Below are 27,534 nucleotides of genomic sequence, written 5' to 3'. Positions count from 1 at the left end.
TTTTTCAGGTATGCCCTGTGCAGTGAGGAGGCAGCCTAGTCACTGCCTGCAGAGGCTTTGCTGAGCTGCTGTGGGCTCCACCCAGCTGCCGTGTGAACTTCCCTGCAGTCCTGTTGATATGGGTGTAGTTAGAACTGCCTCGACAATGGTGGCTCACCTCTAATGGCGGACTGCCTAGGCAATGGTGGGCTGCCTTAGCAATGGCAGACTACCTCTGTAGTGGTGAAGTGCCTCGGTAATTAATGTCAGATGTCCCTTCTTCACAGAGCTGGACCTTTCTGGGTTCAGCTGTGCTTGCTGTGAAACTCTCAGCCCAGAGCATTTACAATTGCTGTTTTTTTGTGGGGGTGGGACCAGCCAAGCCTGGTCACCTGGGTCCCTGCTCAGAGCTTTTTTTTTTAGTTGAATGGTCGACTCTCTCCCAGGTGTTCCAGTTGCCTGTTGAAAAGTCACCAGGATCTGTGTGATTTCCCTTGTGGCGACCCATTGTGCCAGCTGAAACAGCGGTGCTTAGATTCGTGGCACTTTTTTGCCTGGGAATCTCCTGGCCTGGCTCCCTGTTTCAGTCCCATTTTTAATCAGATGAATGGGCAAGTCTGCCTTCCTGGAGCTCCAATCACCAGCTAAAATGGTGCCAAGACCCGTGTATTTTATACGGAGAACCAATGCACCCCAGCACCAGCAAAACAGCGGTGCCAGCCAAAACAGCGGCGCCGGCCAAACCAACCCCGCTAGTGACCTGTGGGGCTTCTCCACCTGGAAATCTTCTGGCCTGTGGACAATAAAATTCCGTCTGGAAATGCTGTGTCCACTCACCCTCTGCACTTTCACTGGGAGCTGTAATCCTGAGCTGCTTCTAATAGGCCATCTTGGATCCCTCACTCCCAAATCATTTTATGAGACCAACATCATCCTGATACCAAAACCCTGCAGAGACTCAACAAGAAAAGAAAACTTCAGACCAATAGCCATGATGAACATAGATGCAAAAATCTTCAATAAAATACATGCAAACCAATTGCAACAGCATGTCAAAAGGCTTATGCATCATGATCAAGCGGGCTTCATCCCAGGGATGCAAGGCTTGTCCAACATACGCAAGTCTATAAACGTAATCCACTACATAAACAGAACCAAAGACAAAAACCACATGATTATCTCAATTGATGCAGAGAAGGCCTTTGACAAAATTCAACAGCCCTTTATGCTAAGAACTCAGAATAAACTAGGTATTGACAGAACATATCTCAAAATAATAAAAGCTATTTATTACAAACCCACAGACAACATTATAATGAATGGGCAAAAACTGGAAGCATTACTTTTGAAAACTGGCACTAGAAAAGGATGCCCTCTCTCACCACTCCTATTCAATATAGTATTGGAAGTTCTAGCCAGAGCAGTCAGGCAAGAAAAAGAAATAAAGGGTATTCAAATAGGAAAGGAGGAAATCAAATTATCTCTATTTGCAGACGATATGATTGTATATTTAGAAGACCCCATCGTCTCAGCCCAAAATTTCCTGAAACTGATAAGCAACATCAGTAAAGTCTCAGGATACAACATCGATGTGCAAAACTTGCAAGCTTTCCTATATACCAATAACAGACATAGAGCCAAATTATGAATGAACTGCCATTCAGAATTGTTACAAAGAGAATAAAATACCTAGGAATACAACTAACAAATAATGTAAAGGACCTCTTCAAGGAGAACTACAAGCCACTTTTCAAAGAATTAAGAGAGGATACAAACAGATGGAGAAACATTCTATGTCCATGGTTAGGAATAATCAATATCGTGAAAATGGCCATACTGCCCAAAGTAATTTAGAGATTCAATACTATCCCCATCAAGCTACCAATGACTTTCTTCATAGAACTGGAAAAAACCACCTTAATCTTCATATGGAACCAAAAGAGAGCCCGCATAGCCAAGTCAACTCTAAGCAAAAAGGACAAAGCGGGAAGCATCACACTACCTGTCTTCAAACTATACTACAAGGCTACCATAATCAAAACAGCATCGTACTGGTACCAAAGCAGAGATATAGACTGATGGAACATAACAGAGGCCTTAGAGGCAGTGCCACACATCTACAACCATCTGATCTTTGACAAACCTCACAAAAACAAGCAATGGGGAAAGTATTCCCTGTTTAATAAATGGTGTTGGCAAAACTGGCTCTCAGTTTGCAGAAAGCAGAAACTATATCCCTCTGACAGCTTAAACTAAAGTTAACTCCAGATACATTAAAGATTTAAACATAAGACATATCACCATAAAAACCCTAGAATATAACCTAGGCAAAACCATTCAGGACATAGGCATAGACAAGGACTTCATGACTAAAACAGCAAAAGCATTGGCAACAAAAGCCAAAATAGACAAATGGGACCTAATTAAACTCCAGAGCTTCTGCACAGCAAAAGAAACAATCATTAGAGTGAACCAGCAATCAACAGAATGGGAAAAAATTTTTGCAATCTACCCATCTGACAAAGGGCTAATATCCAGAATCTACAAAGAACTAAAACAGATTTACAAGGAAAAAAGAAACAAACCCATCCAAAAGTGGGCAAAGGATTTGAACAGACACTTTTTGAAAGAAGAAATATATGAGGCAAACAAACATATGAAAAAATGCTCATCATCACTGGTCATTAGAGAAATGCAAATCAAAACCTCTTTTTGATAGCATCTCATGCCAGTTAGAATGGTGGTCATTCAAACATCTGGAGACAACAGATGCTGAAGAGGTTGTGGAGATCTAGGAACACTTTTACACTGTTGGTGGGAGTGTAAATTAGTTCAACCATTGTGGAAGACAGTGTGGCAATTCCTCAAGGTCCTAGAAATAGAAATTCCATTTGACCCAGCAATCCTATTACTGGGTATATACCCAAAGGATTATAAATCATTCTATTATTAAGAAACATGCACATGTATGTTCATTGTGGCACTGTTTACAATAGCAAAGACCTGGAACCAACCCCAATAGCCAGTGATGATAGATTGGACAAAGGAAATGTGGCACATATACACCATGGAATACTATGCAGCCACAAAAAGCAGTTTGTGTCCTTTGTAGGTACATCGATGAACCTGGAAACCATCATTCTCAGCAAACTGACACAAGAACAGAAAACAAAGCACCACGTGTTCTCACTCATAGGCGGTTTTTAACAATGAGAACACATGGAAACAGGGAGGGAAGTATCACAATCTGAGGTCTGTTGGGGTGTCAGGGAGCTAGGGGAGGGATAGCAGGGGGTGGTGGATTTGGGGAATGAAAACATTAGGAGAAATGCCTAATGTAGATGACAGAGGGATGGATGCAGGAAACCACCATGTCATGTGTATACCTATGTATCCATCCTGCACAGTCTACCCATATACCTCATAACTTGAAGTATATAGAAAAATCAATATATCCAGGAGCTTGTTTCCTGAAAAGATTAACAAAATAAATAGATCGCTAGCCAGACTAATAAAGAAGAAAAGAGATAATAATCAAATAGTTACAAAAATAAATTTAAAGGGGATATCAGCATTAATCCCACAGAAATACAAACTACCATCAGATAATACTATAAACACCTCTATGCAAATAAACAGGAGAATCTAGAAGAAATGAATAAATTCCTGGTCACATGCATTCTTCCAAGACTAAACCAGGAAGAAGTCTAATCTTTGAATAGATCAAACAATTTCTGAAACTGAGGAAGTAATTAATAGCCTGCCAACCATGTAAAGCCCAAGACCAGACAAATTCAGAGCTGAGTTCTACCATAAGTACAAAAAGGAGATGGTACCATTCCTTCTACAACAATTCCAGACAATAGAAGAAAAAGGACTCTACCCTTACTCATTTTATGATACTAGCATTATCCAGGTACCAAACCTGTCAGAGACACACACACAAAAGCACATTTTGGGTCAATATCCCTGATGAACATTGATGTGAAAATCTTCAATTGAACACTGGCAAACTAAATTCAGCAGCACATCAAAAAGCTTATCTTCCATAATCAAATCAGCTTCATCCCTGGCATGCAAGACTGGTTCAATATATGCAAATCAGTAAACCTAAACCATCACATAAACAGAACCAATGACAAAAACCACGTTTATCTTAATAGATGGAGAAAAGTCCTTAGATAATATTCAACACAGCAACACAGCTTCATGCTAAAAACTCTCTATAAACTAAGTATTGATGAAACGTAACTCAAAATAATAAGAGCTATTTATGCAAACCCATAGCCAATATCGTTCTGAATGGGAAAAAACTGGAAGCATTCCTTTTGAAACTGGCACAAGACAAAAATGCCCTCTCTCACCACTTCTATTCAACATAGTATTGGAACTTCTGGCCAGGGCAATCAGGCAAGATAAACAAATAAAGGGTATTCACATTGGAAAAGAGGAAGTCAAATTGTCTCTGTTTGCAGGTGAAATGATTGTGTACTTAAAAAACCCCATTGTCTCAGCTCAAAATATCCTTAAGCTGATAAACAACTTCAGCAATGTTTTAGGATAGAAAATCAATGTGCAAAAATCACAAGCATTTCTATACACCAATAATCGACAGAGAGCCAAATCATGAGCAAACTCCCATTCACAACTGCTACAAAGAGAATAAAATACCTAGGAATACAACTAACAAGGGATGTGAATGACGTCTTCAAGCAGAATTACAAACCACTGCTCAAGAAAATAAAAGAGGAAACAACAAAATGGAAAAGCATTCCATGCTTGTGGATAGGAAGAATCGATATTGTGAAAATAGTCAGACTGCCCAAAGTAATTTATATATTCAATGCGATTCCCATCAAGTTACCTTTGACTTTCTTCACAGAATTAGAAAAAAAAAAAAAACTACTTTACATTTCATATGCACCAGAAAAGATCCTGAATAGCATAGACAATCCTAAGTAAAAAGAACAACACTGGAGGCATCATGCTACTTAACTTCAAACTATACTACAAGGTTACAGTAATCAAAACAGCATGGTACTGGTACCAAAACAGAGATATAGACCAATGGAACAGAACAGAGGCCTCAGAAAGAATGTCCCACATCTGCAACCATATGATTTTTGATGAATCTGACAAAAACAAGCAATGGGGAAAAGATTCCTTATTTAATAAACGATTTTGAGAAAACTGGTTAGCCATATGCAGAAAACCAAACTGGACCTTTTCCCTATACCTTATAAACAAATTAACTCAAGATGGATTAAATATTTAAATGTAAGACCTAAGACCATAAAATCCCTGGAAGAAAACCTAGGCAATGACATTTAGGACATAGGCATGGGCAAAGACTTCATGGCTAAAACACCAAAAGCAATGGCAACAAAAGCCAAAATTGACAAATGGAATCTAATTAATATAAGGAGCTTCTGTGCATCAAAAGAAACTATCATCAGAGTGTACAGGGAAGCTACCGAATGGGAGAAAATTTTTGCCACCTGTCCATCTGACAAAAGGCTAATGTGCAGAATCCATAAAGAACTTTAAATATTTACATGAAAAAAACAAACAACTCTATCACAAAGTGGGTGAAGGATATGAACAGACATTTCTCAAAAGAAGATATTTATGTGGACAGCAGGCATATGACAAAAAGCTCATCTTGTCTTGCTAGCATCATTTGGCTGTTGTGCCAGTTAATCATAGGATCCCATTAAATGTAAGAAGTGCTAACATCTAATGTAGAGGAAACTGTTTGGTAAAGAACATTCCAGTAGGAAAAGAAAAGAACAATCTTCTATTTCTGGGCTTGGCTGTCATCAGCCTGGTCGGACCTGTCCTAGGCTTCCAACCTTGACTGCTGGGCTCCTGGATTGGCTTCTTGGATTCCTATTTCCTGGTGTTTAATAACTCTCTCCAGGATCATGTTTTCCTTCCCCCCTCCCCCAGAAATAGTGTTTTTTAAAAGACAAAAACAAAGGGAAGAATATTTAATTACTGAGCAGAAGTAAATGCTATTGATATTTTGTACTTAATCTAATTTTTATATGCATGTTTGTGCTTTTTAATTTTTTTATCAAAAATGAAGTCATCTACATTCTGCTTGTAACCAGCTTGTTTCATAACATGATATTTTCCTGTGTCATTAAATAATTATCTCATGTTGAAAAAAAAAAAAAAAAAGAAAAAAGCTCATCATCACGTGGTTATTAGAGAAATGGAAATCAAATCCACAATGAGCTATCAGCTCATGCCAGTTAGAATGGCAGTCATTAAAATGTCAGGAAACAACAGAGGCTGGAGAGGATGTCGAGAAATATGAACGGTTATACACAGCTTGTGGGAGTGTAATTTAGTTCATCCATTGTGAAAGTCAGTGTGTCAATTCCTCAAGGATCTAGAACCACAATACAATTTGACACAGCAATCCCACTACTGGGTATATGCCCAAAGGATTATAAACCATTCACTATAAAGACACATGCACACGTATGTTTATTGCAGCACTGTTCACAATAGCAAAGACTTGGAACCAACCCTAATGTCCATCAATGATAGACTGAATAAAGAAAATGTGGCACATATACACCATTGAATATTATGCAGCCACAAAAAATGAGTTAATGTCCTTCACATGGACATGGATGAAGCTGGAAGCCATCATTCTCAGCAAACTAATACAAGGACAGGTAAAGAAACACCACATGTTCTCACTCATAGGTGGAAATTGAGCAATGAGAACACATTTACATGGGGGGTGGGGGAACATCACACACCAGGGCCTGTTGTGGGGTGGGGAGCTAGGGAAGGAATAGTATTAGGAGAAATACCTAATGTAGATGATGGGTTGATGTGTGCAGCAAACTGCCATGGCTCATGCATACCTATGTAACAAACGTTGACCTTCTGTATGTGTATCTCAGAACTTAAAGTATAATAAAAAATTCAAATTGCAACCTCTGCTTATTTTCTGGTTTCCATCTGCTTGGTAGATTTTTCTCCCATTTTGAAATTTTGAGCCTATGGGTGTCATTGCATGTGATATTGGTTTGTTGAAGACAACATACCAATGAGTCTTTCTTCTTTATCTGGCTTGCCACTCTGTGCCTTTTAATTGGGCATTTAGCCTGTTTACATTCAACGTTAGTACTGATATGTTGGGACTTGCTGCTGTTATCATTTTGTTACTTGGTTGTTATGCAGCCTGGTTTGCTTTAAGGCTTTTTAGTATAACTTGTGTAGTTAAGTGTGTTTTTGTAGTGGTCTGTAATTACCTCTTATTTCTGTATTTAGTGCTTCTTCCAGGAGCTCTTTTAAGACACATCTAGTGGCAACAAATTTTCTTAGAATTTGCTTTCCTGAAAAAGACTTTATTTCTCTTTTGTTTATGAAGCTTAGTTTGGTTGAATGTAAAACTCTGGGTTACATATTTTTGTTTTTAAGGATTGTTAGATACAGGTTCCCAATCTCTTCTGGCATGTAGGATTTGTGCTGAGAGGTCTGTTGTTAGTTTGTTGGGCCTTTTCTCAGTGACCTGCCTTTTCTCTCTAGCCTTTAACACTTTTTTCTTTCATTTCAACTGCAGAGAATCTGATAGTTATGTGCCATGGGGGTATGACCTCACAAAGCATTTTGTGTGGGTCCTCAGCATTTTCTGAATTTGAATATTGGCCTCTCCAGCTAGGTTGGAGAACTTTCTCATTGGTGATATCCTTAAATATGTTTTCTAATTTGCCTTCTTTCTTCCTATCTTTTTTGGAATGTCAACAAGTCCTAGATTTGGTACCTTTATGTTAGCTCATAATTTATGGAGGTTTTGTTTATTTTTTTAAAAGTCTTTTTTATTTTTGTTTGAATTTTTTTTATTTTAGAAAGCCATTCTTCAAGCTTCAATATGTATTTCTCAGCTTGGGTGTTCTGTTGCTAACACTTGTGATTTCATTTTGTAGTGTGTTTTTCTGCTCTATCAGGTTAGTTGTATTCTTTTCTATACTGACTATTTTGCCTTTTAGCTCCTCTATCTTTTTAATGTTACTCCTAGCTTCCTTAGATTGGGTTTTAACATTTTCCTGGATCTCAGTGATCTTCCCATGTATATTCTGAATTATATTTTTGTAATTTCAGCCATCTCCACCTGGTTAAGAACCCTTGCTTGAGAAGTAGTGTGGTTGTTTGGAGAAAAGAAGACATTCTGGCTTTTTGAATTGTCAGAGTTCTTGTGCTGATTCTTTCTTATTTTTGTGGGACTGTTGTTTATTTAATATTTAAAGTTGCTGCTTTTCAAATGAGTTTTTTTTTCCTTTTATTCTATTTGATAACCTTGGGTGATTTGATTGTGGCATAACGTGGGTTCAGTTGACTGGCTACATTTCTGGAATGCTAAGGCTCAACTCAGTACTCCTGGATTGCAATGCTCTAATTCTGGGGGACTGGTTTCAGATCCCTCTTTCTTCCCTGGCTTCTAAAGGTTAGGGAACCTTCTGGGAGGGCTGAGGTGATCCTGGACCACTAGAAAGACCAAGGTGCTGCCAGACCACTGGTCACAATAATTCAATGGATGGTGCCAGTCAAAGCACTTCATAGGTAAGTGGCATCAGTATCTGCCCTTATTGTTATGTTCCAGTTGCAACTACCACTGCAGTATGTATGCGTTTATGTTGGTCAGCTGCAGCAGGGTTCTAGCAGATGCCAGGGTGCTGGCCTTTGTGTGGGCATTCACAGCAATTGCCAGTATTGACAGCATTGTCTTTTGTGGTCATTCACAGCAGTGGCTGGCCATCATGCAGGTGTTTGCAGCAATTAGTTGCATTAACAGCACGACTGGGGGTATAGGGCTTCCTGGTAGCAACTGTGCATACATTCACACTGGTGGTGGTGTTATCATGAGGGTGGGGTGCTCTGATTGGCACAGGTTTGTGTAGGCCCTCTGTGCATGTTCCTGCAGATGACAGTGGCTGCTTGGGGTGTGAGTTGGTCCACTTTTTCCATGCCTAGTTTCTGCTGGCAGCTGTTTCAGCACAGAAAGGGGGCACTGGTGGGGGCAGCACTGGCATGCTTTCTGCTTCCAATGATCTGATACATTTGTTGCACAGCAGGGGGAAGGGGTAGCACACATAATTGTAGTGGCATGGAAGGGTTCACACAATTATGTGTGCTGGTAGAGAAGGAAAGATAAGGTCCACCCACACAAACTAGCACCAGTAAAGCAATGTTGGATATCATCATGGGTGAGTGCACGTTGGCAAAGTGGCACAGGGGAGGCTGCCCTAGTGGAAAGGTATAAGCTAGCTGGGATTGTCTGCTGGGGCAGCTCTGTTCCAGAACTCTGCAGGTCATATCCTGTCTAACAGCACAGGAACTATGATGCAGATCTCCAGGAGGTACCTAGGGGCTGCACTGCAAGCAGGCATGGCCAGCTGGGGCCCTGGGAGAAGCCAGCAGAATGTGGGATGCTCAGATTGGACTGACCCTGTCTCATAGGCAAAATGGCCCTGCAGAGTTCAGGTCTGACACTTCTCCTCGGCCTATAGTATCCTGTGGGAGCCAGCCGAGCCAGGGGCATGAGCAACCTTTGCTGTGTTCATCCAGATGTTCTGGCATCAAGTCTTCCAGATTCTGCTCCAGCTTGAGTTCTGTCCCTACCACGTCTCTGAGCAGCTCTCCCTGCTAATCCAAGTGTCCATGGTGGTCAAGGGTGTTTTTCCTGCTATGATTCTAGAGGCCCATGGTGAAAGTGGGTTGCTCCTTGACTGTTCAATTTACCTTTTCCCCAGGTGTTTTTGGGAGTGAGGAACAAGTCCCAGTGAACAGCAGCCCTGTGCATTGTTCCTAACTTTCTCCCCATTCAGCCCAGCATCTGTGTCTTCCCTCCATCCACCCTCAATGCCTTCTCTCTGAAGATCTTCTAGGAGTGTGCCAGTCTTCCCAATGCCCCAACTTTTTGTGAGAGATGTTCCTTCTGGTTACATCTAGAGGAAAATGTTATTTTATTTAATAATTTTTAAACATTCTTTTCTGTGATCCTTTTAGGAATGCCCAATTCTTCTGGACTCATGAACCGTCGTGATGCCATTTCCAAAACAGATGCCACTGTGGTAGCATTACTGAAGGAAGCTGGTGCCATCCCCCTTGGCATAACTAACTGTAGTGAGTTGTGTATGTGGTATGAATCCAGTAACAAGATCTATGGCCGATCCAACAACCCATATGATTTACAGCATACTGTAGGTGGAAGTTCTGGTGAGTTGGACATTTTAGTAGGACATCAACATCTGTGCTAACAATAATAATTATGAATTGTACTAATTAACATGACACAGTATAGCATCTATAACCTATAAGAATGGACACAAAATCGCAGTATATGTGTGTGTTGATGGAGAAGAAGTGGGGGTCATGTAAGAGCCTTGGTCAACCCTGATATTTTGAAGATATATACAGGAGAAGTAGCCAGCAGAGGTAATTGAGAATAAGCCACAAGTGACGTAGATGGGAAACATAGTAAAGTCTATAGAGACTAGAAAGAAAGTGTATAGAGACTAGAATTAACAAAGCTTTTATTAAACCTGAATGAATGCTTATGTGGGTTAGCAAAATATGTTTAAGCTTCTGGGTGCTAAAGCTACATAGACATTTGACACTTCTTTTACTACGTGACCTTGATAACATAAAGTAGGTGCTCGGGAGGTCAGTTTCCTTTGCTTGTAAAATGTCCACATTTTAAATTAAAGAAATCAGACTTATAAGGTTACTGTGATGATAAAAAATTTGTGTGACTTCAGGTTTCTGGTCTAGCATATACGGAGTTTAGAAGTTTTTACTCCAATTCACACAATAAGAACAAAAGTGGAACAAACTGAAAATTAACAACCACTTTTAGATTTATCAATATGATGAGGTAATGGGAAAACAGTGGTTTTCCACAAAACTGAGTGAAAAGACAGACAGATACAGAGAATCAAAACTTGGTAGAACAGAAGCCTTGGAGCAGAAAATTTTAGAGGAACCAGCACAGAGATAAAATCCTAAGCTATAATTGATGAATTGCTGGAGGTTCAGTGTGAAAAAGTTTGAGAGTCAAAATTTATGATGGTGGGTGAGTCTTAGGGGCCCCACACAATTTCAAAAGTTTTACCCACAGGAGCCCTATTGTGTTCCCACGTGAAGATTGGAGAGAAATATTCTCTTGCTTCTTGCATGGGGAGGAAAGAAAAAGTAGCCATTTTAAAATACGATTTTCAAAGCATACTCTTCTTTTAATAAGGAATGTCCTCAGAGAAACTATTTTATCAGAACCTAACTGAGTGAAGTTTTACAAAAAACTAATGGACTTGACCTAGAGGAAAGGAAATATACAACTCCAGTCCTCTCTAGGCTTTCTGTCTTACTGAAGGGGTCAAAGAAGAATAAAATTGGGAAGCACATGTTAGGGTCACAGTGCAGGGGAACACGCTAACTAAATGAGTGAGACCTAATCATATGACTATAAAATACTTCCTCTCTTTGCCTTCATACCAATCCACTACACAAATAGGGATTTTGTATAATGGGGGTTCTAAATAAACTGGAAGAACTGTACATCATAGATGTTATTTAAGAAGCCTCTAGGGAAACCCAAAGACAACAAGGGAGGTGAAAACAATGGCACCAGTTGAAAATATTGCACCTGACATCTATGGCTACAGGAGACAGTAAACACAGACTAATCCCTAGCCAGGTAAACATAAAACCTCACCTTAAAAGCCAAATACCTTAAGTTCTTTTATCTCAGTACATCATGTTTAGCTTTCAACAAAACAATTATAAGGCATACTAAAAGACAAAATTCACAGTTTGAAAAGACAAAGCAAACATCAAGATTAGATTCAAATATGGCAGAGATATTGAGATTATCAGACTGAGAATTGAAACCATTTGTGGTTAATATGGTAAGGGCTATAATGGAAAAAATGTTGAACATGCAAGCAAAGATCTGTAATATAAGAAGACAGATGAGAACTTCAAGAATCAAAAAGAAATGCTAGAAATAAAAAACAAAATAAATGAACATCTTTGATGTGCTCATCAATATATTGTATACAAAATAGGAAAGCTTCAGTGATGTGGAAGATCTGTCAACAGGAACTTCCGAAACTGAAATGTAAAAAGGAAGAAAAATAATGAAAAAGACAGAACAGACTATCTAATAACTGTGGAGCACAAATTCATAGAATACACATATATAATTTGAACAGCAGGAAGAGAAGAAAGATATTTTAAGAAACAACAGAATAAATATTTGAAAAAAAATCTACACCTAGCATACTATTTCATTCTTAGAAGACTAAAGAGAAAGAAAAAAATAAAGAAGAAAAAACATACATTATCTATACAAGAGCAAAGATAGAATTATATTGGTCATTTCTTCAGAAACCATGCAAACAATAAGAGATGGGGGTCCACTCTGGGGGGCCAAGGCAGGTGGGTCACTTGTGGTTCGGAGCTTGAGACCAGTCTGGCCAACATGGTGAAACCCCGTCTCTACTAAAAATACAAAAATTAGCCGGTAGTGGCAGCAGGCACCTGTAATACCAAGCTACTTGGGAGGCTGGGGCAGGAGAATCACTTGAATTCAAGAGGCAGAGGTTGCAGTGAACTGAGATCACGTCACTGCACTCCAGTCTGGGTGTCAGAGGGAGATTCTGTCTCAAACAAAACAAAACAAAACAAAACAAAAAAGATAGGAGTCAAATATTTAAACCATTGATGTAATCATTAACTTAAAACTATCTAGCAGAGCTATTCTTCTAAAGTGAAAAAGAAATAAAGATGCTCTGAGACAAAGAAATATTGAGGGAATCTGTTGCCAGTACAGCAATAGACCAAGAAATGTTAAAATACATTCTTCAGAGAGAAGAAAAATAATAAAGGCCAAAAACTTGAATTCATGTAAAAAAAAAGTTGAAATGAATGACAATGTTAGATGGGATGGAATAAAGGAATTGGGAATGTTCTTTTATAAGATAATCACACTACTTGGGAGGTGGCAGAATGTCACTTGAAGGAGACTTGAGTTAGTTCTAAAGGTATATTGCAAACTCAAGGGCAAATATTAAAGTAAAAAAAGTATTCTTTAACAACAGAGGAGAATAAATGGAAACATACAATATAGTCAGTTAAAACCAGAGACTTAGCCTCCCACACAAAAGTAGTGGGAGAACTTAACACCCCACTGAAAATATTAGACAGATCATTGAGACAGAATATTAACAAAGATATTCAGGACCTGAACTTAGCTCTGGATCAAGTGGACCTGATAGATATCTTCAGAACTTTCCACCCCAAACAATAGAAAACACATTCTTCTCATCATCACATGGCACGTACCTCTAAAATTTATCACATAATTTGAGGGAAAACATCCCTTGGCTCGGCATGGTCACTCATGCCTGTAATCTTAGCACTTTGGGAGGCCGAGATGGGCAGATCATGAGGCCAAGAGATCGAGACCATCCTGGCCAACATGGTGAAACCCCATCTCTATGAAAAATACAAAAATTAGCTGGACATTATGGCATGTGCCTGTAGTCTCAGCTAGTTGTGAAGCTGAGACAGGAGAAGGGCTTGAACCCAGGAGGTGGAGGTTGAAGTGATCCAAGATTATGCCACTGCACTCCAGGCAGGCAACGGAGCATGAGTGTCCAAAAAAAAAAAAAAAAAAAAGAATTCCTCATTAAATGCAAAGAAACTTCAATCATATATAAAAAACAGTCTCTCAGATCACAGCGCCATCAAATTAAAACTCAAGATAAAGAAAGTCACCCCACACCACACAACTACATGGAAATCGAACAACCTGCTTCTTAATGACTTCTGGATAAATAATTAACACAGAAATCAAGAAGCTCTTTGAAACTAATGAGAACAAACACACAATGTACCAGAATCTCTGGGCCATGACTAAAGCACTGTTGAGTTGGAAATTTATGGCACTAAATGCCCACATCAAAAAGCTAAAAAGATCTTAACTCGACAATCTAACATCACTACTAAAAGTAGCATAGATGTAAGAGCAAACAAACCCCAAAGCTAGGAAAAAACAAGAAATAACCAAGATTAGAGCAGAACTGAAGGAGATAGAGACACGAAAAGTTCTTCAAAAAATTAATGAATCCAGGAACTGTTTTTCTGAAAAAAGAAAAAAAGAAAAAAAGATTGCTAGCTAGACTAAAAAAGAAAAGAGAGAAGAATTAAATAGACAAAATCAGAAATGATAAAGGGATTATTACCACTGACCCCACAGAAATACAAACAACTATCAGAGATCACTTCATACACCTTTATGGACAAAACTAGAAAATTTAGAAGAAATGGAAAAAATTTCTGGATTTATACACCCTCATAAGACTGAACCAAGAAATAATTGAATCTCTAAAGAGAACAAGAATGAATTCTAAAATTGAGGCAGTAATAAATAGCCTACAAAAAAAAAAAAAAAAAAAAAAGCCTAGGACCAGATGGATTTACAGCTGAATTCTACCTCAGGTGCAAAGAGGAGTTGGTTCCATTTCTGCTGAAATTATTCCAGAAATTTGAAAAGGAGGGAATTTTTTTTCTAACTCATTTTATGAGGCTAGCATCATCCAGATAAGAAAACCTGGCAGAGAAATAATAAAAATAGAAAACTTTAGACCAATATCCTTGATGAACATCGATGCAAAAATCCTCAATAAAATACTGGCAAATAGAATTTAGCAGCACATCAAATAGCTTATCCACCACAAACAAGTTAGTTTCATCCCTAGGATACAAGTTTGTTTCAACATATGCAAATCAATAAATATCATTTGTTGCTTGAACAGATCTAAAAATAATAAAACACATGATTATTTCAATACATGCAGAAAAGGCCTTTACTGAAATTCAACATCTCTTTATATTAAAAACTTTCAATAAACTACTTATTGAAGGAACATACCTCTAAATAATAACATCTATATATGACAAACTCGCAGTCAATATCACTGAATAGGCAAAAGCTGGAATGGGCAAAAGCATTCCCGTTGAAAACTGGCAGAAGACAAGGATGCCCTCTCTCACCACTCTTATACAATATAGTATTTGATGTTCTGGCTGGGAAATTAGGCAAGCAAAAGAAATAAAGCATATTTAAATAGGAAGAGAGAAAGTCAAATTACCTTTGCTTGCAGATTACACAATCATATATCTACAAATCCTCATCGTCACAGCCCAAAAGCTACTTAAAGTGATAGACAACTTCAGCAACCTCTTAGACTACAAAATCAATGTGAAAGAATTGCTACCATTTCTATACACCAGCAACACACAAATAGAGACAAATCATGAATGAACTCCCAATCACAATTGCTACAAAGAGAATACAACACCTAAGAATAGAGCTAACAAGGAAAGTGAAGAACTTCTTCAAGGAGAACTACAAACTAATGCCCAAGTAAATCAGATAGGACACAAACAAATGGAAAAAAATTTCATGCTCATGGATAGAAAGAACCATTATCACGAAAATGGCCATACTGCCCAGAGTAATATATAGATTCAATGCTATTCTGATTAAGCTACCATTGGCATTCTACAGACAATTAGAAAAAAAAAATTTCAAAATTTATACAGAAACAAAAAAGAGCCCAAATAGCCAAGAAAATCCTAAGCAAAAATGACAAAGCTGGTGACATCATGGTGCCCAACTTCAAACTATACTACAAGGCTACAGTAACCAAAATAGCATAGTAGTGGTACCAAAAGAGACACATAGACCAATGGAGCATAATAGACAACTCAGAAATAAAACTGCACAACTATAATCATCTGATCTTCTACAAACCTAAAAAAAACAAGCAGTAGGGAATGTGTTCTCCATTTAATAAATGGTGCTGGGAGAACTAGCTAGCCATATGCAGAAAATGGAAACTGGACCCTTTCTTTACACCTTGTACAAGAATTGACTGAATATGGATTAAAGACTTAAATGTAAAACACAAAACTATAAAAACTTTAGAAGAAAGTCTAGGTAACACCATTCAAGACACAGGAATGGGCAAAGATTTCATGATGGAAACACCAAAAGCAATTTCAACAAAAGCAGATTGACCACTGGAATCTAGTTAACTAACGAGGCTCTGCACAGCAAAAGAAACTATCATCAGAGTGAACAGACAACCTACAGAATAGGAGATAATTTTTGCAATCTATTCATCTGACTAAGGTCTAATATCCAGTCTACAAGGAACTTAAACAAATTTACAAGAAAAGAAAAAACAAAAACAGAAACAAAAACAAACATTAAAAAATGGGCAAAGGACATGACCAAAGACTTCTTATAACACTCATGCAGCCAACAAACATATTTTAAAAAACATCATTGATCATTAGAGAAATGCACATCAAAACAACGAGATACCATCTCACACCAGTAAGGATGGCAACTATTAAAAAATCAAGGAACAACAGATTCTAGCTAGCTTGCAGAGAAAAAGGAATGCTTTTACACAGTTGGTGGGAATGTAAATTAATTCAGCCTTTGGGAAATACAGTAGCAATTGCTCAAAAATCTAGGAGCGGAAATACCATTTTACCCAGCAATCCCATCACTGGGTGTATTAGTCAGGGTTCTCTAGAGGAACAGAACTAATAAGATAGATTTATACATCAATGGGAGTATATTGAAGAGTATTGGCTCACAGAATGATGAAGTGAAGTCCCACAATAGGCCTTCTGCAAGCTGAGGAGCAAGTAAGCCAGTCTGAGTCCCAAAACCTCAAAAGTATGAAAGCTGACAATGCAGCCTTCAGTCTGTGGCCAAAGGCTCGAGAGCTCCTGGCCAACTACTTGTGTGAGTCCAAGCATCCAAAAGCTGAAGAACTTGGAGTTTGATGTTTGAAGACAGGGAGTATTCAGCATAGAGGAAAGATGAATGCTGGAAGATGCAGAAGGTTTGCTCTTTCCAACTTCTTCTACCTGCTTTATTCTAGCTATGCTGATTAGATGGTGTCTGTCGTGATTGGGGATGGGTCTGCCTCTCCAGTCCACTGACTCAAATGTTAATCTCCTTTGCAACACTCTCACAGACACACTCGGGAACAATACATTGCATTCTTCAATTTAATCAAGTTGACACTCAATATTAACCATTAAACTGGGTATATACCCAAAGGAATATAAAACATTTTATTATAAAGATACATGCATACATGTGTTCATTGCAACACTATTCACAATAGAAAAGACTTGGAATCAACCAAATGCCCATCAATGATAGACTGAATAAAGAAAATGTGGTACATATATACCATGGAATACTAAACAGCTATGAAAAGGAGCGAGATCATGTCCTTTGCAGGGACATGGATGTAGCTGGAAGCCATTATTCTCAGTAAACTAATGCAGGTATAGAATACCAAACACAGCATGTTCTCACTTATAAGTGGGAGCTGAATAATAGAACACATAGACACATTGTGGGGAACAACACACACTTGGGCCTATTGGGGGATGTTAGGGAAAGGAGAGCATCAGGAACAATTGCTAATGGGTGCTGGGCTTAATACCTAGGTGATGTGTTGATCTGTGCTGCCAACCACCACGGCACACGTATGCCCATGTAGCAAACCTGCACATCCTGCACATGTACCCCAAAACTTAAAAGTTGATAAAAAAATAAGAGCTCTTTTCTATGTGGGAGAATTAAGAGAAAGCAGACACACACACAGACCCAAGTAAGAAATCCTCAGAGCAGAACTTATCAGTAATTGCTTTAAAATGTAAATGGCTTAGTATTCTCAAATAATATAGATGAGTAGAATGGATTAAAATTATTATTTAAATGTATGCTGTGAACAAAAGACTCACTTTGGATCTAAAGACACAACAAGTTTTAAAGTGTAAAGATGGAAAAAGATATTCCATGCAAATAGTATATTAGATGATTTATTTACAAGTATTTTGTGTTTCCTGTAGGTGGTGAGGGCTGCACACTGGCAGCTGCCTGCTCAGTGATTGGTGTGGGCTCTGATATTGGTGGTAGCATTCGAATGCCTGCTTTCTTCAATGGTATATTTGGACACAAGCCTTCTCCAGGTAATGTTAATATAAAATTATGAAAGTAGAAGGGTGCTTCTACTTCTGTAATTCAGAAAAATGCAGAAATTTTCTTCCTAGCAGTTTTATCTTTCTTATAAGGATGATTATTATATATTTCTCAATGTTCTTTTTTTAAAATTTTTAAACAGCTTTATTGAGAATTCACATGCTGTGCAATTTACCCACTTAAAGTGTATACAATTGAGTGATTTTTAGTATATTTTCTGTTTGCAACTATCACCACTATTAATTTTAGATCATTTTTATCATTCCCTTCAAAAACTTCACACTCATTAACAGTTGTTCCTCATTCCTCTCTCCAGCTCTCAGCAACAACTAACTACTTCCTGTTTGTAGGAAATATGAATTTGCCTATTCTGGACATCTCATACATATGAAATAATACAATATGTGGCTTTTTGTGACTGATTTCTTTCACTAAGCATGTTTCCAGAGGTTATCATGTCATACTGTGTATCAATAAAATTCATTTTTTATATTGCACTTTAGGTTCTGGGGGACATGTGCAGATCATGCAGAATTGTTGCATAGGTATATACATGGCAATGTGGTTTGCTGCCTCCATCCCCTCATCACCTATATCTGGCATTTCTCCCCATGTTATCCCTCCCCAACCTCTCCACCCCACCGCCGTCCTTTCTCTGTCCCCTCCAACAGATACCAGTGTGTGATGCTCCTCTCTTTGTGTCCATGTGTTCTCATTGTTCACATCTGCATATGAGTGATATGTGGTATTTCATTTTCTGTTCTTGTGTCAGTTTGCTGTGAATGATGGTTTCCAGATCCATCCATGTCCTTACGAAGGAAACAAACTCATTGCTTTTTATGACTGCATAGTATTCCATGTTGTATATGTGTCACATTTTCCTTGTCCAGTCTATCATGGTTGGGCATTGGGGTTGATTCCAGACCTTTGCTATTGTAAACAGTGCCACAATGAACATACATGTGCATGTATCCCTATAATAGAATGATTTATAATCCTTTGGCTATATAACCAGTAATGGGATTGCTGGGTCAAATGGAATTTCTATTTCTAGGTCCTTGAGGAATTGCCACATTGTCTTCCATAATAGTTGAACTAATTCACACTCCCACTAACAGTGTAAAAGTGTTCCTATTTCTCCACATCCTCTCCAGGATGTGTTGTCTCCAGATTTTTTTAATGATCGCCATTCTAACTGGCATGAGGTGTTATCTCAATGTGGTTTTGATTTGCATTTCTCTAATAATCAGTGATGATGAGCATTTTTTCATATGTTTGCTGGCCTCATATATGTCTTCTTTTGAAAAGTGTCTGTTCATATCCTTTTCCCAGTTTTGAATGGGTTTATTTGTTTTTTTCTTGTAAATCTGTTTTAGTTCTTTGTAGATTCTGGATATTAGCCCTTTGTCAGATGGGTAGATTGCAAAAATTTTTCCCATTCTGTTGGTTGCTTTTTCACTCTAATGATTGTTTCTTTTGCTGTACAGAAGCTCTGGAGTTTAATTAGATCCCATTTGTCTATTTTGGCTTTTGTTGCTAATGCTTTTGGTGTTTTAGTCATGAAGTCCTTGCCTATGCCTATATCCTGAATGGTTTTGCCTAGATTTTCTTCTAGGATTTTTATGGTGTTAGGTCTTATGTTTAAGTCCTTAATCCATCTGGAGTTAATTTTAGTGTAAGATGTCATGAAGGGGTCCAGTTTCTTCTTTCTGCATGTGGCTAGCTAGTTTTTCCAACAGCATTTATTAAACAGGGAATCCTTTCCCCATTGCTTGTTTTTGTGAGGTTTGTCAAAGATCAGATGGTTGTAGATGTGTGGTGTTGCCTACCAGGCCTCTGTTCTGTTCCATTGGTCTGTATCTCTGTTTTGGTACCAGTACCATGCTGTTTTGATCACTGTAGCCTCATAATATAGTTTGAAGTCAGGTAGTGTGATGCCTCCAGCTTTGTTCTTTTTGTTTAGAATTGTCTTACTATGCGGGCTCTCTTTTGGTTCCATGTGAAGTTTAAGATAGTTTTTTCCAGGTCTGTGAAGAAGGTCATTGGTAGCTTTATGGGGATAGCATTGAATCTATAGATTACTTTGGGCAGTATGGCCATTTTCACGATATCGATTCTTCCTAACCATAAGCATGAAATATTTCTCCATCTCTTTGTGTCCTCTCTTATTCCCTTGAGCAGTAGTTTGTAGTTCTCTTTGAAGAGGTCCTTTACATCCTTTGTTAGTTGTATTCCTAGGTATTTTATTCTCTTTGAAGCAATTGTGAATGGGAGGTCGCTCATGGTTAGGCTCTCTGTTTGTCTGTTGTTGGTGTATAGGAATGCTTGTGATTTCTGCACATCGATTTTGTATCCTGAGATTTTGCTCAAGTTGCTTATTAGTTTAAGGAGATTTTGGTTTGAGCTTATAGGGTCGTGTAAATATACAATCATGTCATCTGCAAATAGAGACAATTTGACTTCCTCCTTTCTTAGTTGAATACACTTTTTATTTCTTGCCTAATTGTTCTGGCTAGAACTTCCAGTACTATATGGAATAGGAGTAGTGAGAGAGGGCATCCATGTCCAGTGCCAGATTTCAAAGGGAATGCTACAAGATTTTGCTCTTTCAGTATGATATTGGCTGTAGGTTTGTCATAAATAGCTTTTATTGTTTTGAGATACCTTCTTTCGATACCTAGTTTATTGAGAGTTTTTAGCATAAATGCTGTTAAATTTTGTCAAAGGCTTTCTCTATATCTATAGAGATAATCATTTGGTTTTTGTCTTTGGTTCTTTTTATGTGGTGGATTATATTTATAGACTTGCATATGTTGAACCAGCCTTGCTTCTCTGGGAAGAAACCTACTTGATCGTGATGAATAAGTTTTTTGATGTGCTGTTGCAATCAGTTTGACAGTATTTTATTGAAGAATTTTGCATCTATGTTAATCATGGATATTGGCCTGAAGTTTTCTTTTCTCATTGAGTCTCTGCTGGGGTTTGGTATCAGGATGATGTTGGTCTCATAAAATGATTTGGAAAGGATTCCCTCTTTTTGTATTGTTTTGAATATTTTCATTAGGAATGGTACCAGCTCCTCTTTGTACATGTGGTAAAATTTAGCTGTGAACCCATCTGGACTTGGACTTTTTTGGTTAGTAGGCTATTAATTGCTCTCTCGACTTCAGCCCTTGTTATTGGTCTGTTAAAGGTTTAAACTTCTTCCTGGTTTAGGCTTGGGTGGGTGCACGTGTCCAGGAATTTATCGATGTCTTCCAGGTTTGCTGGTTTATGTGCATAGAGTTGTTTGTAGTAATCTCTGATGGTAGTTTGTATTTCTGTAGAATCAGTGGTGATATCCCCTTTATCATTTTTTATTGCATCTATTTGATTCTTCTTCCTTTTCTTTTTTATTAATTTGGCTAGTAGTCTATTTTGTTGATCTGTTAAAAAAAAAACAGCTCCTAGATTTATTGATTTTTAAATGTTTTTTTTCTCTGTATCCTTCAGTTCTGCTTTGATCTTAGTTATTTCTTGTCTTCTGATAGCTTTTGAGTTTTTTTTTTTTATCTTGCTCCTCCAGCTCTTTGAATTTTTGACTATAGGGTGTTGATTTTAGATCTTTTCTTGCTTCTCATGTGGGAATTTATTGCTATAAATTTCCCTCTAGACATTGATTTAAATGTGTCCCAGAATTCTGGCACTTTGCATCTTCATTCTCATTGGTTTCAAAGAACATCTTTATTTCTGCCTTCATTTCACTGTTTATCCAGTCGACATTCAGGAGCCCGTTGTTCAGTTTCCACGAAGTTGTGTGGTTCTGAGTTAGTTTCTTAATACTGAGTTCTAATTTGATTGCACTGTGGTCTGAGAGACTGTTTGTTATGATTTCCATTCTTTTGCATTTGCTGAGGAGTGATTTACTTCCAATTATGTGGTCAATGTTAGAGTAGGTGCGATTTGGTGCTGAGAAGTATGTATATTCTGTGGATTCCAGATGGAGAGTTCTGTAGATGTCTATTAAGTCTGCTTGGTCCAGATCTAAGTTCAAGTCCTGGGTATCCTTGTTAATTTTCTGTCTCCTTGATCTGTCTAGTATTTACAGTGGAGTGTTAAAGTCTCCCACTATTATTATGTGGGAGTCTAAGTCTCTTTGTAGGTCATTAAGAACTTGTTTTATGTATCTGGTTGCTCCTGCATTGAGTGCATATACATTTAGGATCATTAGCTCTTCTTGTAGCATTGATCCTTTTACCATTGTGCAATGGTCTTCTTTGTCTGTTTTGATCTTGGTTAGTTTAAAGTCTATGTTATCAGAGAGTAGGATTGCAACTCCTGCTTTTTTTTTTTTTTTTTTTTTGCTCTCCACTTTCTTGATAAATCTTCCTCCATCCCTTTATTTTTAGCCTATGTGTGTCCTTGCATGTGAGATGGGTTTCCTGGATACAGCACACCGATGGGTCTTGCCTTCTTATCCAATTTGCCAGGCTGTGTCTTTTGAGTGGGTTATTTAGGCCATTAACATTTAGTGTTAATATTGTTTTGTGTGAATTTGATCCTGCCATTTTGATGCCAGCTGGATGTTTTGGCCATTAGTTGACGCATTTTCTTCATTGTGTCATTGCTCTTTACCATTTGGTACATTTTTGGAGTGGCTGGTACTGGTTGTTCCTTTCCTTCTTTATTTCTTCTTTCAGGAGCTCTTGTAAGGCTGATCTGGTGGTGACAAAATCTCTCAGCAATTGTTTGTCCATAAGGGATTTTATTTTTTCTTTGCTTATGAAACTTAGTTTGGCTGGATATGAAATTCTAGGTTGAAAGTTCTTTTCTTTAATGATGTTGAATATTGGCCCCTACTCTCTTCTGGCTTGTAGAATTTCTGCCTAGTGATCTGCTGTGAGTGTGAAGGGCTTCCCTTTGTGGTAACCCGACCTTTCTTTCTAGCTGCCCTTAGCATTTTTTCCTTCATTTCAACCCTGGTGTATCTGACGATTATGTGCCTTGGGGTTGCTCTTCTTGAGGAATATATTTGTGGTGTTCTCTGTATTTCCTGGACTTGAATGGTGATCTGCCTTTCTAGGTTGGGGAAATTCTCCTGGAAATACCCTGAAGAGTGTTTTCCAGCTTGGATTCATTCTCTCCATCACATTCAGGTACACATATCAAATGTAGATTAGGTCTTTTCATGTAATCTTATATTTCTTGTAGGCTTTGCTCATTTCATTTCACTCTCTTTTCTCTAATCTCGCCTTCTCGTTTTATTTCATTGAATTTATCTTCAGTCTCCGATACCCTTTCTTCTGCTTAGTCTGTTCAGGTATTGCAACTTGTGTATGCTTGGTGAAGTTCTCGTGCTGTGTTTTTCGGCTCCATCAAGTTGTTTGTATTCTTCTCTAAGCTGTTTCTTCTAGGTAGCATTTCATCTAACCTTTTCTCAACGTTCTTAGTTTCTTTTCATTGGGTTAGCACATGTTCTTTTAGCTCAGAGAAGTTTGTTACTACCCACCTTCTGAAGCCTGTTTCTGTCAATTCATCAGTCTCATTCTCCATCCAGCTTTGTTCCTTTGCTGGTGAGGAGTCATGATCCCTTGGAGAAGGAGAGGCATTTGGGTTTTTGGTGTTTTCATCCTTTTTCCACTGGTTTATTGCCATCTTCATGGCTTTATCTAGCTTTGGTCTTTGTAGTTGTTGACTTTCAGATGGGGTCTTTGAGTGGACATCCTTTTTGTTGATGTTGAAGCTGTTTCTTTCTGTTTCTTAGTTTTTCTTCTAACGGTCAAGCCTCTCTGCTACAGGACTGCTGGAGGTCCATTCCAGATCCTGCTTGCCTGGGGATCCCCTGCAGGGGCTATAGAACAGTAAGGATTGCTGCTGTTTTTGTCTGTTATTTCCATCTCAGAAGGGTACCCACCAGATGTCAGCCTGAGCTCTCCTTTATGAGGTGTCTCTTTGGATATACAGGGTTCAGGGAGCTGCTTGAGGATACAGTCTGTTTCTTATAGGAACTCAAGTTCTGTGTCGCGAGTTCCATTGTTCCATGCAGAACTGCTGGGCAGGTATGTTTACGTCTCCTGCAGCAGAACTCATAACCACCTCTTTTCCCAGGTTCTCTATCCTGGGAAGGTTGAGCTTTATATATAAGTTCCTGATGTGCTGGTGCCTTTTTTCATAGATGCCCCGCCCAGCAGGGAGATAGTCTAGTCACAGTCTGCCAGCAGAGGCGTTGCTGAGCTGCCATGGGCTCTGCCCAGCTGCTGCATGAACTTCCTTGTGGTAGTGGCAGATGCCCTTCCCCACATTGAGCTGGACAGTCCCAAGTCCAGCTGGGCTTGTTGCAAAACTCTCAATCCAGTGCATTTCAGATTTCTTGTTTTGTGGGATTGGGACCCTTCGAGCCAGATCACCTGGTTCCCTGTCTCAGCCCCCTCCCTTGCAGTTGAATGGGAGGCTGTGTCTCCCAGGTGTTCCAGGCATCAGTTGAAACGGCTCCCCAGATTTGATTGAGTTTCTGTATGCCAACCCGTGGCACCAGCTGAAACAGCTGTGCTGGAAACTAGTGGTGCTTTTCCTCCCAGGAATCTCCTGGTCTGTGGGCAGTGAAATTTCATTTGGAAATGTGGTGATCACTCACCCTCTGCATTGTTCTTGCTGGGAACTGTGCTCCAGAGCTGTTCCTATTCAGCCATCTTGGATCATCCCTTTGAATCTCTCAATGTTCTTAAATAAAACTTGCTACTGTTTATTGAGCACCAACTTTGGGATTGGTATGTATAATTGTGCCAGGTGTCTCCTATAACTAATTTCGTTTAATACCTAAAGGAGATTTTTTTTTTTCCTAGAAAGACATCCCCAGTACAAATGACAAATTGAAAGCTCAGAAAGATTAAATAGACTTGCCCCAAATTAAATAAACAAGTAAATCATAGTGCTAGGATTCAAACCTACTTAAATTACAGTGGGCTGTACTAAAATGACTTATCAGTTGGATTTGATTTTTCGTCATTTAAAAGGTTATAAAACACAATTTCAGAAACATTGGAAAGAAAAAGTAAAATTCTGTCAGCTTAAAACTCCAGTTATTAGCATTTATTATTTTTTTCAATTAAAGCAAAGTGTATTTGTTTTCTATTACTTATGGTGGTAAGTATGCCAAAGCAGAGTCCCTTCATTCAAGGAACTTAAAGTCGTCTAGACTTTTGGAAAACTGATTTAAAGGTAATATAAGTTAGCATAGTACATAGAATGGTGGTATAGTAAATCAGAATATTTTGAAGTTTAGATTAATCATAAAAATATGCTGAGAATAAATACTCATTTGATAATGGTTTTTAGGAATCAGTATTATAACAATGGTCTATATACACCATGGAAAACTATGTCACCATGAAAAAGAATGAGATAATTTACTTTGAAGTGGCATAGATGGAGCTGTAGACCATGATCCTCAGCAAACTAATGCAGGAATAGGAAGCCAAATGCAACGTGTTTTTGCTTATAAGTGGGAGCTAAGTAATGAGAACACGTGAATACATAGAGGGGAACAACAAACACTCAAAGTTTCGTTTCCACTTACAAGTGAGAACATGCGGTACTTTGTTTTCTGTTCCTGTGTTAATTAGCTTAGCATAATGGCCTCCAAATGCATCCATATTGTTGCAAAAGAATATTTTATTCTTTTTTATGGTTGCATGGTATTTCGTGGTGTAAATGTACTACGTTTTCTTTATTAAGTCAACTGTTGATGGGCAGCTAGATTGATTCCATGTCTCTACTATTGTAGTACTCTGTGATAAACATATGAGTTCATGTGTCTTTTTGGTAGAACAATTGATTTTCCTTGGGGTATATATCTAGTAATGGGATTACTGGGTTCTAAGTTACTTGAGGTAACTCTAAACTCCTTTCCAAAAGATGGAACTAAATTGCAAGCTTAACAAAAGTATACAAGCATTCTCTTTTCTCTGCAGTCTCATCAGCATCAGTTATTTTTGGATTTTAAATGATTGCCATTCTGACTTGTGTGAGATACTATTTCATTGTGGTCTTTATATGCATTTCTCTGATTATTGGTAATATTGAGCATTTTTTATCTCTTCTTTTGAGAAGTGCCTGTTCATGTCACTCACTTTTTAATTGATTATTTACTTTTTGTATATCTTCTTTCGAGAACTGCCTGTTCATGCCATTTACTCACTTTTTAATTGATTACTTTTGGCTTGTTGATTTCTTTAAGTGCCTTATAGATTCTACATATTAGATTTAGGTTGGATGCACGATTTCCAAATATTTTCTCCCATTCTGTAGACTGTATCTTTATTCTTTTGATGATTTCTTTCACTATACAGTAGCTCTTTAGCTTAATTAGGTCCCACTTGTCAAATTTGCTTTGAAATTGTTTTTGGAGACTTAGCCACAAATTCTTTGCCAAGCCAGTGTTGAAAAGGGTATCTCCTAGGCTTTCCTTTTGGGTTTTTACAGGTTATCTTACATTTAAATCTTTAATTTATATTCAGTTAATTTTTGCGTATGGTGAAAGGTAGGAATCCAGTTATATTTTTCCGCATACGACTAGTCAGTTATATGAGCACCATTTACGGAATAGGAAGTCCTCTTCTTGCTTTTGTAAACTTTGTCTAAGATCAGATGGGTTGTGGGTTTGCAGCTTTGTTTCTAGGATCTCGATTCTGTTCCACTGGCCATGCTGTTTTGTTTGCATTAGCCGTATAATATAGTTTTAAATGGGGTAAAGTGATTTATTTGGCTTTGTTTTTTTCCCTTAAGATTCCATTGGCTATTCAGAAGTTTTATTGGTCCCATATAAATTTTAGATGGTAATTCTAAAATACTAATATATCTAGTTAGATATGTCTTGTGTTCACATTTTAAAACATATACACAGCAAGAGGACTGAACAGAGTGTATGAAAATGTTCATCTGGCTAGCACTAGAAGTCAGGATTTTGCATTCATTTTTTTTCTTATTTTTTTCTCTCAAATATTCTCTACTAAGCAGGTATTACATTTTTTAATGAAATATTTTTTAAAAATTCAAAATGTAGCTGTGCCTCTTACTAAATATGCACTTTTGTTATTTTAAATAACCTCCAGAGTGTCTTTCCACATCTTTGAAAATGAGATAATACTTACCTCTTAGGTTAATATGAATAAGAAAACAAGTTGGTTTATCAAGTGTCAAAATTGTTTCTGTTTCTAAAATTTAAAATTGGCTGCTTTGTCTTTTTTTGTTATACTTTAAGTTCTGGCGTACATATGCAGATAGTGCAGGATTGCTACACAGGTACACACATGCCATTGTGGTTTGCTGTCTCCATCCCCCTGTCACCTTCATTAGGCATTTCTCCAAATGTTATCCCTCTCCAATCCTTCCATCTACTGCTCTCCTTCCCTTAGCACTCCCATTCCCCAACTGGCCCCAGTGTGTGACGTTCCCCTCCCTGTGTCCATGTGTTC

General features: G+C 38.1%; 1 protein-coding gene across 6 annotated transcripts in view; it reads left to right on the top strand.

Moving 5' to 3' along the window:
* FAAH2 (fatty acid amide hydrolase 2) overlaps positions 1–27,534 on the top strand; it is a 395,527-nt gene that overhangs the window by 162,967 nt on the left and 205,026 nt on the right. For all 6 annotated transcript variants that reach the window (XM_064364306.1, XM_064364308.1, XM_012440368.2 and 3 more), the window contains 2 exons: positions 10,009–10,218; positions 17,953–18,072. In XM_064364306.1, the coding sequence (XP_064220376.1) occupies positions 10,009–10,218; positions 17,953–18,072 (330 nt within the window). The remainder of the gene's footprint in view (positions 1–10,008; positions 10,219–17,952; positions 18,073–27,534) is intronic.

This window comes from Aotus nancymaae, unplaced genomic scaffold, assembly GCF_030222135.1.
Source record: "Aotus nancymaae isolate 86718 unplaced genomic scaffold, 86718_ANA_hifiasm-v0.15.2.pri h1tg000058l, whole genome shotgun sequence".
Classification (NCBI taxonomy): Eukaryota; Metazoa; Chordata; class Mammalia; order Primates; family Aotidae; genus Aotus; species Aotus nancymaae.
This window is presented reverse-complemented; position numbering and strand designations above follow the sequence as displayed.